The 10,310-nt window shown below is 58.6% G+C and overlaps 2 protein-coding genes across 2 annotated transcripts; both read left to right on the top strand.

The window, feature by feature from the left end:
* Positions 1-1,578: 1,578 nt before the first annotated feature.
* On the top strand, positions 1,579-4,458 carry YPEL3 (yippee like 3). Its single transcript, XM_025415764.3, has 4 exons — positions 1,579-2,144; positions 2,249-2,292; positions 2,505-2,613; positions 3,974-4,458. The coding sequence occupies exons 1-4, from the start codon at positions 1,914-1,916 to the stop codon at positions 4,061-4,063; spliced, it is 474 nt and encodes a 157-aa protein (XP_025271549.1). The 5' UTR covers positions 1,579-1,913; the 3' UTR covers positions 4,064-4,458.
* Positions 4,459-5,172: 714 nt separating this feature from the next.
* Positions 5,173-10,032, top strand: TBX6 (T-box transcription factor 6). The gene is made up of 8 exons (XM_025415755.3): positions 5,173-5,701; positions 5,790-6,024; positions 6,956-7,223; positions 7,311-7,457; positions 7,534-7,604; positions 8,956-9,029; positions 9,112-9,295; positions 9,392-10,032. The coding sequence occupies exons 1-8, from the start codon at positions 5,584-5,586 to the stop codon at positions 9,603-9,605; spliced, it is 1,311 nt and encodes a 436-aa protein (XP_025271540.1). The 5' UTR covers positions 5,173-5,583; the 3' UTR covers positions 9,606-10,032.
* The last annotated feature ends 278 nt before the right edge of the window (positions 10,033-10,310 follow it).

Below are 10,310 nucleotides of genomic sequence, written 5' to 3'. Positions count from 1 at the left end.
CTAGTTCCACCACATTCCAGACCCAGAGTAATGCCACACCCTGTGCCAGCCTGGCCTCCACGCTTCTCAGGAATGTCCCTTGCAGGAAGGAGCAAGGCCTCTTGCCCCTTCAGAGCCACAGGTTCCACTCTCTTAAGGCCCTGAAGAGCCCCAGGCACACACAGCAAGGGACTTCATCTAGTCCTGTGGGCCTCTTCACCAGGCTGCAGAGGGTGGACATGGCCTTGGAGGCTGGATGCTCAGTGCCCATTGATTGACTGCCTCAGCCTTTCCAACCCTCCATACCCACACCTAAGCCAGAAGCTCCCCCAAACTCCTCAGTCCTCTCCAGCCCTAGTACCTTATTCCCAAACAAATCACATCTCACAGGCATTTGTCGACTACTTTAGGCCAGGCTTCTTACTGGGGCCGCTGCAGGGGGGGAAGACAGGTCTAGTAGGGTAGAAACCCGTGGAAACCCGTGGAAACCCACAGCAGACCCCTAACCCAGCCTGCATAGGCAAGGGCATCATAGGAGGCTGCCTGGAAGAGGTGATGCTCAGCAGTAGGAACTGGCACGTTCTGAGGCTCCAGCTCCCAGAGGTCTAACGCGGATGGGTACCGTTAGCTCTCCCATTCCCAAAGAGCGGGCGATCGGACCAAAGTGAGAATCCCAACTTTGCCTCTTTCCGCCTGCATAACCTCCGGAGAGCTGCTAGACCTCTTTGACCTCTGCTCCCCTGTAAAATGGGAACAATAGCAAAAGCTGCCTCGTAGGATTGCTGCGGGGATTAAGAGAGTGGGGCACGGGCGGCGGTTAAACGCAGATAATTACGGCGATTATTTCCCCGGGGCGTGCGTCCAGACACCACCCCCCTCCTAACCCGGCGCAGCTCCGGCACCGCAGAGCCCGGCCCCTTCGAAGCCCGCGGGGGGCAGACGGCGAGCGGCCTCGGGCTGGCGGGCGGGCGGGCGGGCCGCAGCCGCATTTCCGGGCGGGCCGGAGCCCGGAGCAGGGGGAAGGGCAGCCCGGGCCTGCGCTGGCCGCTGTGTGACGCGCCCCCTCATTTGCATGCGGCGCGCCGATTGGCCACGGCGACCGCCGGGACCAGAGGCCGGCCCCCTCCCCCTCCCGCCGCAGCGGCGGCAGCAGCTGGTCTCGGTGTAAACAAGTCGCGGCGGCTGCGAACCCGGGCGGGGGGGGACGGCGCCCACCAGGAGCGCCCCCCACTCCCAGGCCAGGCCACCCCGGCGGACTGGGCCCCCGCGCGCCCAGGCGAGGTGAGGCCCGCATCGTCAGGGCTGCGCGTCGCCCCGCGCCCCCGCCCCGCCAGCGAGGACTGCCCCCTTCCCCCGGCGCCCGCCCCCCACCCCCGCGCCCCAGGTGAGCCCCGGGGTCTCAGGTAAGGCTCCGCGACGCAGGTAAGAGACCCTCGGCACAGACCGGGCCTCGGCGCCCCCCACCCCACCCCCGGTAAGAGCCCCTTCCCTCCTAGGTGACTCTCCACCTTCAGTGAGGGCCCCTGCCTTCTCCAGGTGAGGGACCCTCTCCCCAGGTGAACGCCCTGTACTTCACGTGCAGCCGCTTCCCCGCCCCCCTCCGCCCCCGCCCTTGGCAGTTCAGGTGAGGTCCTAAGGACCATCCAGCTCCTCATCCCTCCCTACTTCCCCCTAAATGAGAACTGTCAGCTCATCCCCTGCAAAGCCCCTTCCTCCAGCTTCAGTTACCAGGTCAGCAGGGGTGAGGCCGGAAGTAGATGGATGACTCACTTCAGGCTCCTCCAAGCCTCAGTTTCCCCGTGATGCAACTTGAGGCCTTCTCAGTGAGTCAAAACTGAGCTGGCTCTGGCCCCTGGAGAAGCTGCTGGCTCTGGGGAGAGAAGACAGCAGCCAAGTGTGACAGAGAGAGTCCCCATGGCCCTGGGTGTGCCTGCATGTGTGTGGCCCAGGCCCTGACAGCCCACTCACTCCCTTCCCTGCAGGCACTGGGCTCCCTCTGCTCCCCGTGGGCTGCTCCCCGCGTGGGGCCACTGCCCCCGGCCCCCGCCATGGTGCGGATTTCAAAGCCCAAGACGTTTCAGGCCTACTTGGATGACTGTCACCGGAGGTATAGCTGTGCCCACTGCCGCGCTCACCTGGCCAACCACGACGACCTCATCTCCAAGGTAACCAGGTCACATTTGGGGCTAGAATGAGAGGCTAGAAGGGCTACCTGGCAGCTTTCCACCAATAGCCCTGACTCCCTTCCTCTCTCCCTCCCACCCTTTAGTCCTTCCAGGGCAGTCAGGGGCGTGCCTACCTCTTCAACTCTGTGTGAGTATTTGGTCCCCCTTCTTTCTTTTCCTGATCTCTGTCATGACCTATGACCCCGGCATCATGCTGAGACTCCCAAAGTCCCCTGATTCAGGTTAGAAGATGTGATCGCCCTTCTCTTGGATACTAAGGACAGACACAGTTGGATACAAGCTAGAGGGGGGCTTTGTGATGGCAGGACCCTCCCTGCGACTGCCCCCATCTCCCCGCAGGGTGAACGTGGGCTGCGGGCCAGCCGAGGAGCGGGTGCTGCTGACAGGCCTCCATGCTGTTGCTGACATCCACTGCGAGAACTGCAAGACAACTTTGGGCTGGAAATATGTGAGTCTGTGACCTCTGACCCCAGACTACTCTTTGACACAACCTCACATCACCTCCTCACAAGCAGTCGTGTAGTAATCTTTCAGAGCACACAGGCTCAGCTCCCACAAGTCAAACTGTTTTTTCATCCCCTGACTATGCTCTTTTCTGTCACATCCTGCAAGGGGTTTTTAGAATTTTTCTCTCCACCCATCCCTCTCCTCACATGCACATGCATCCCCATTTTAGAGATGAGGCCATCATCAGAATGACCATTTATTGAATGTTTATGGGCCATGCACTCTGTGTGCTTGCCACACATTATCTCATTCCATCATTACAACAATCCTGTAGGTAGAGTCTATTATTAGCTCCACTTTACAGAAGAAAAGAAGGCCCAGAGATGTTAGGTAACTTTCCCAAGGTCACACAATGGTAAGGAACAGAATAGGGACCAGAATCCTGGTTGTGGGTTTTGTTTAACTCCACATCTTTGACCGCCAGCTTCCACTGCCATTCAGAGGTTCAGAGAAATTGCCCAAGAACTCACAGTGACATGGAGCTTGTGACCATGAGCCTCATTTTCACTGCCCTCCTTGCCAGAGCTGCTGTCCAGGGTCTGATTTCACTATCTTGAGTCTCATTTCCTTATCTGGCAGTGGAGGATAAAGCCATTACCTGGCACCCAAAATTGTTATGGGGATCAGATTAGATGCAGCAAGAGAAGATGCTCTGGGGAAACTGCAAGGGACAGGACTCTTCAGGCATCACTTGGAGTTGCAGTGCCTCTGTGGGGTGGATGCCCCAGACAGAGGCAGGCAGGCTGCCTAACCCGAGTTCACCCTTGCCCTTGCCACAGATTTGCTTTGCATCCCCAGACGGGTGATTTGACCTCTCTGGACTTCTGTCAAATAAAGCGATGGCCTAATCCAAAGGCCAAAAACTCAAGTGCTTGCATCTGGGGAGGGAGGGGCCGGTCTGGCAAACTGGAGTAAGCCTGGCCCACCTATATTTTAGTATTTTAAAGTTATTTTTACTAAACCCTGCTGGCCCAACAAAACACACGCATAAGTCAAAACTGGCCTTCAGGCTACCAGTTTGTTGTAATCTCTGGGTCTTTAAGAAACTTCCATATCCTCTCTGTTGGAGCCAACAGAGAGTACTTAAAAAGTCCCGGTAATTCAGAGTTTTGTCTGTCCCATTAGTGAGAAGCCTGGCTCTGTCATTTCCCGGCTGTGTGTCTTGTGGCCAGCTGGTTTGGCTTCTCTGCATGACAGCTTCCTTATAAGTAAAATGGGGCCAGACATACCTGCTCCCCAACCCTAATCTCTTTTTGGTAAAGCCCTTGCTCCAGGGACGATGTCCTCTCCCCTCTTTTCAGGAACAGGCCTTCGAGAGCAGCCAGAAGTACAAAGAGGGGAAGTACATCATTGAACTCAACCACATGATCAAAGACAACGGCTGGGACTGACCCCTGCTCCTGCCGCATGTGGCTCGAGCCTGGCCTGGCCGCCAGAGGGCGCCACTGGCTTCCCTCCACAAGAAGGGAGCCCTGGACCCTCAGGGCCCCCGCAGAGGAAGGATCCAGCTCCTGTACATATATTTTATTGCATGCACTGTGACCTTGGGGGGAGATCAGAAGGTGGACGACACCCCCGCAACTCCCTGCGATCTGGCTGGCTTGGATCTCGTTTTTAACCCCTTCCTGCCCCGCCTGCCCTATAGATATGGCCTGTGTGCTGCTCCCCCGGCCCCAGTGCACCGTCTGCCCTGTGAACTCCCCCCACCGGGCCCCTCTTACCCCACGCGTGTCTGCTCCCCTCGTTCTGTAGCGTTTGTACATAATAAAACAATGAAGTGGAGACAGCCCCAGGCTCACGTGGAATCCGGGAAAGGGGACTCAAGCATACAGACTCCTCTGTAGATCTTTTCTGGGCCCCCACATGACACGGGTGGGCGCCGCGGTCAAAGCGGCAGTCTGCGCCCTGGGGGCTCAGCCATCTGAGACCCAGGACCCGTCTCCCTGCCCTTGGAGCTTCCCGACACCACTCAGCCCGCCTAGGCCTTGACCTCGGCTGATCTGCGCCTTCTCAGCTCTAGCGTTTTGCCGCCGCCTAGAGGCAAAGCTCTCCTGGGAGGCGACCGCGCCGCCAGGTTCACCGCCCGATCTTCGCGACTACGATTTCCAGCGGTCCCAGCGGCGTCTGTCCGTCTCCGCCGCGTCGAGTCTCGGCCCCGGGCCTGCTGGGAAGTGTAGTTCCGAGGGTTCCCCAGCGCGGGACCTTCTGGGAAAGCCCGGCACCGGCCGTCAGAGAAGGTCGAACCGTGGGTGTTTCTGCTCTCCAGAGGCTCGGCGCAGGGTGGAGGTTTTGCAGGATGGGAAGCAGGAAGGAAGGACTCCAGGGTTCGGGCCTCACCTGCGGACTCCTCGAGGTCCCCAGTGCCCTGCGTCACGATCATCTCAGGCCGCATCCCTCCAGCCCTGCTCTTTCCGTCCAGTCATGCTTCATCCCTCCAAGTGAAGGAGGGGTGGGGGTACCTGCTAGAAAAGTATGGGGCGCCAAGGTCTGCCCCAGGACTCCAGGCTCCATCCCAGGGTCCAGGCCCCGCCCTTCAGTAGCTTATCCTTAGCCGGGGCTCCCCCCGTGGGAACGGGGACCAGCTGGCCGGAAGCGCCAAACTGCGTCCCTGTGGAGCCCCGGGGATCAATCAGGCCGAGGAGTTAATTATGTAATGAGGGGGCAGGGGGTCGGAGCTAATGAAGCCTGGGGGGGGAGGGAGAAGGGGAGGGTACCCAGGTATCCGGCCCCCTCTTGGACCCCTTCCAGGCCCCAGGGGTCTCCACCCCAGCCCAATTCCAGGGCCCCACATAGGGGAGGGGCTGTGATCCTGGGTCTGTTGGGGGCTGAGCTGTGAGCTATAAAGGGGGCATCTCTCAGCACCGGGAACCGACTCTAGGCAGCGTGACCTGAGGCCAGACAGGACTACTCCATGTACCATCCACGGGAGTTGTACCCCTCCCTGGGGACAGGCTACCGCCTTGGGCCCCCCCAGCCTGGGACAGATTCCAGCTTCCCGCCTGCCCTGGCAGAGGGCTACCGCTACCCTGGTGAGCATGGGACCAGCTCCTGTGAGGGGCCGCGGGGGGGCTGTGGCCCTCTGCTGGCTCCTCATTCTGCCCACCCCCTTGTCTCCAGATCTGGACACTCCCAAGTTGGATTGCTTCCTCTCCGGGATTGAAGCTGCTTCCTGCACCCTGGCCGCTCCCCCAGCCCTGCCCCCGCTACCCCCAGCCCTGGGCACTGAGCAGGCCCCCCCAGCCCCAGAGGTCCTTCATTCGCTCCCCGGAGTCAGCCTGAGCCTGGACAACCGGGAGCTGTGGAAAGAGTTCAGTTCTGTGGGAACAGAGATGATCATCACCAAAGCTGGGAGGTGAGGGGCTGGGCCAGAGTCAGAGGGCCCACCCAGTGTGTTCCTGGTGGGGGTCTTTTGGGAAAAGCTGAGTTCCTGGTGCTGGGGTTAGGTTTGGGGGTTGCTGGAGGGTCTAGATCTCTGCCTAAGTCCAGGGTGCAAGTGTGGCCTGGGTCAAGGGTTACTCTAAGGCTGGATCAGGGGTCATTCGGTGGCAAGGGCCAAGGGTCAGTCTGTGGAATCTGTAGCAAGGGTCCTAGGTCAGTCTGGGCCTGGGTCGGAAAGTGTGGCTGGTGATAGGTTCTTTTGTGGCCTGGATCAGGGGTCGATCTGTGGCTGGAGACAGGGTTCAGACCATGACTAGGATCAAGTGCCAGCCAGTGGCCAGCATTCTGGGAAATCTGGCCAGGATCAGGGTCAGTATGTGGCTAGGTCTGGGGTCACCCTGGAAGGAGGGATGTGGTCCGTGTGTGGCCTGTGTCTTTCTAGGCCAGGAGCTCAGGCCAGGCATGCTAAGTCCTCTGCCCTGCTGCAGGCAGGACATTTTTTTGCCCGAAGCAGGTTTGCCAGCAGTGTAGACTCTGGTGCTGGAGATTAGGTGAGGAGACCAGAGTGGGGAGCAAGATCCTGGCAAGATCTTAGGGACAAAAGTGTGTCCCCACTGCTTCTGTGGATGGAGTTTGAGGGGCTAAGAGTCAGGAGTCCTGGCTCTGCTCCTAATCAGCTATGTGACCCTGGTCAGATCACCTGTCTGTCCTGTTTCCTGAGTGTGAAATGGGATGAGACAAGCCTCCAGCTGGAAGACCTGCCCTCTGAATTCTAATTCCACCTCCCTCGACGTTTCTCTGACAAAACTGGGTGAGCCAATGGTGGCTGTGCCCCTGCCAGCGCTGTGCCCACTGCTGGCCAGCGGGTAGCGCCAGGCCTCTCCCATCCCCCCTCCCCTGTCCAGGCGCATGTTCCCTGCTTGTCGAGTGTCAGTCACTGGCCTGGACCCTGAGGCCCGCTACCTGTTCCTTCTGGATGTGGTTCCAGTGGATGGGGCTCGCTACCGCTGGCAGGGCCGGCGCTGGGAGCCCAGTGGCAAGGCGGAGCCCCGCCTGCCGGACCGAGTCTACATTCATCCCGACTCTCCAGCCACTGGTGCCCACTGGATGCGGCAGCCTGTGTCTTTCCATCGTGTCAAGCTCACCAACAGCACCCTGGACCCCCACGGCCATGTGAGGCCCTGGCTGGGAGGACAGGCTGAGGGGTGGGGGTGGGGGTGGGGCCCCAGTCAGGGAGTCATCTGGTTCCTTCTCTCCCAGCTGATCTTGCACTCCATGCATAAGTACCAGCCCCGCATCCACCTGGTGCGGGCAGCCCAGCTTTGCAGCCAACACTGGGGCGGTGTCGCCTCCTTCCGCTTCCCCGAGACCACATTCATCTCGGTGACAGCCTACCAGAACCCCAGGGTAAGTGACCCGCTGGAGGGGGGTGGTAGGCACTGCCCAGGCCATGGGAGCTTTGACCCTGGCTGTGTGTCCCCAGATCACACAGCTGAAGATCGCAGCCAATCCCTTTGCCAAGGGCTTCCGGGAGAATGGCAGAAACTGTAAGAGGTAGGCATTGTTCGTTCATTGATTCGTTCATTCAGCACATGTTTATGAACTGACCGCGATGTGCCAGGCACTGTGCCGGAGGCCAGGAACGCAATAGTAAGTAAAAACATGTATTTGCTCATGGATTCTGTAAATACTCATTTAGCACCTGCTGTGTGCCAGGCACAGTTCTAGCCGCTGGAGATCCATCAGGGAACAAAACCAAAGCCCCTGCCCTTACAGAACTGATACTCTGGGGGACAGAGTAGACAAGTAAAATAAGTAAAATATAAGTGAGCTAGAAAAAAAAAAAGTAAGCTAGAAGTTTTTTTTTAAGATTTTTTTAAAATTTATTCATGAGAGACACACAGAGAGAGGCAGAGACACAGGCAGAGGGAGAAGCAGGCTCCATGCAGGGAGCCCCATGTGGGACTCGATCCCAGGACCGCAGGATCACGCTGTGAGCCAAAGGCAAACACTCAACCACTGAGCCACCCAGGCATCCCAAGTGATAAGTTCTGAAGAGAAAAGCAATAAGGGAAGGAAGATAGGAAGGACTGGAGTGAGGTATTTATTAGATGAGAGCCTTGGAAAAGTCCTAAAGGAAGTATAGTGTGTATCTGAGGAAAGGCGGGCTAAGAAGCAGGAACAGCATATGCAAGGGCCCTGAGGCAGGAGCTTGACTGTGGTGTGGCTGGAGTGGAAGAGGCAAGTCAGAGGCGAAAGGTAGCCACGTTACGTTGGACTGTGAGGGTTTATTTAGGACTTTGGCTTCTGAGTACAGCTCCCTCAGAGCTGTCCTTTGCCCTCAAGGTGTGTGGTCGTGGAGAAGAGGCAGCCATTAATCAAGGGGTCACCCTAACAAATGTGAAGTAGAACTATTGGCAGATGTTATGAGGGAGGTTTGTGGCATGCTGTGGGAGGGCGGGAGGACTTCCTTGAGAAAGGGAGACAAGAATGAACCTACGACAAGGACTAGCTAGACCGGTGAGCAGGGGCAGAGAGAAGAGGATTCCAGAGTCCGGTGGCAAGGCAACTAATGATGGCGAGGGCAAGCTAGGCGAGATGAGCTGGGTTCAGACCACACCCTGTCCTTCTAGCTTGGGGAGCAGTTTCCCAAATGTGATAGCCACAAGAGGAAACCACTGGAAAATTTTAGGGGGAAAATCAACTCCAGCTCCCCCATTTTCTAGTCACTTCATTCTCCAGACTTTGGTTCCTTCATCTGTAAAATGGGTATAATAATGGCACCTACCCGACAGGGTCCTTGGGAGGGTGAAATGCCTGGCACCTGGCAAGTGCTATTATTACCACCATCATTACCATCATCATCACCATCACCATCATCATCATCATTGTCACTGTTCTCCAGGGAGCGAGATGCCCGTGTGAAGAGGAAACTGCGGGTCCCAGAGCCAATAGCTGCAGAGGCCTATGGGAGTGGAGGTGAGTGGCACCTTGATGGTGATGGGGCCAGTCCCCAGCTGCCAATCCTCATTAGCCCAACCTTTCCCCTCCATCTCCCTAGATCCGCCAGGCGGACCCTGTGATTCCACACTGGGGGGGGACGTCCGTGAGTCGGATCCAGAGCAGCCCCCGGCCCCTCGTGAAGCTGCTCCCACCCCAGCTCCTCGGTGTGGTGGTCCCAGTGCCGAAGCCTACCTCCTGCACCCTGCAGCCTTCCACGGAGCGCCCAGTCACCTTCCAACCAGGTGAGTGGGACAGGGGCATGGAGCTGGGCTGTTCCAGATTGGGGGGGGGGGTGGTGGTATTTCTCTATTCTGTTCTGACTCCTCTCTTTGCTTCAGGAACCCCAGCTTCCCCGAGGCTCCAGACTCAGGGCGTCCGGCCCCCTACTCAGCTGCATTCCTGGAGCTGCAGCCTGGGCCAGGGGGCTCAGGATACCCAGCAGCTGCACCAACGGCACCCTTCCCCTCGCACTTCCTCCAGGGGGGCCCCTTCCCCCTTGCCTACCCTGGTCCTGGGGCTTACCTGGATGTGGGCTCCAAACCAATGTACTGAGCTCTCCCCGGGGCCCCTCTGCCTCCCTGGCTGTGTTCCATCACACACCTCCACTGCCCTTCCCCCAGGCCTGCGGCCTGCCACTTCCACCGGCCCCATCCCCCACACCAAATGGCTGCCTGGGGCCTCCCCCCACCCCACTTCACACTTTGCTTTCACTCCCACCCACCCTGGCTTCAAAGCTCTGGCTAAGCTGCTGGGAGTCCAGCTGGGGCCGGCTTCCCCTTCCAGGCTCTCACCTCCGTGTGAATGGAGGGAGGCTCTGCGTGGCCAAATGGGGCCACTGCCCTGTGCTCCCGCCTCCTGGGCCTCAGCCCTGGGCTGTGCAAGTTCTAGCCCCTCGGCCCAGTGCGAGCCACACCAGTCTGTTCTCAGGACCAGAGTATTTTTGTTAATAAAACTCAAAAGACTTCAGTGCTCCGTACACATCGGCGAGTGGTGTTTAGCCCCGGGGCGGGCTGGGTGAGCAAAGGTGTTGTGGGGAGACCTGGGCCCTCACCTCCTATGCAGACTCGCAGGTTTCCAGCTGCTTGACCAATGGTCTGGGCTGTTTCCTCTTCAGGGACATGGGGAAATCTGAATGTCCTGACACTGCCTTGTTTTGAGAATGAAATAAGGCTGCTGCCGAGAACCCAGCTCTCTCTCTGCTGGGAACAGTCACTGAGGCGCTGGGGCAGTTCAAGGCCCTCGGTACAGCCCAGGGCC

Source organism: Canis lupus, chromosome 6 (genome assembly GCF_003254725.2).
Source record: "Canis lupus dingo isolate Sandy chromosome 6, ASM325472v2, whole genome shotgun sequence".
In the NCBI taxonomy this organism is placed as follows: Eukaryota; Metazoa; Chordata; class Mammalia; order Carnivora; family Canidae; genus Canis; species Canis lupus.
The sequence above is the reverse complement of the archived record's forward strand: the minus strand, read 5'-3'. Positions and strand labels throughout refer to the sequence as shown.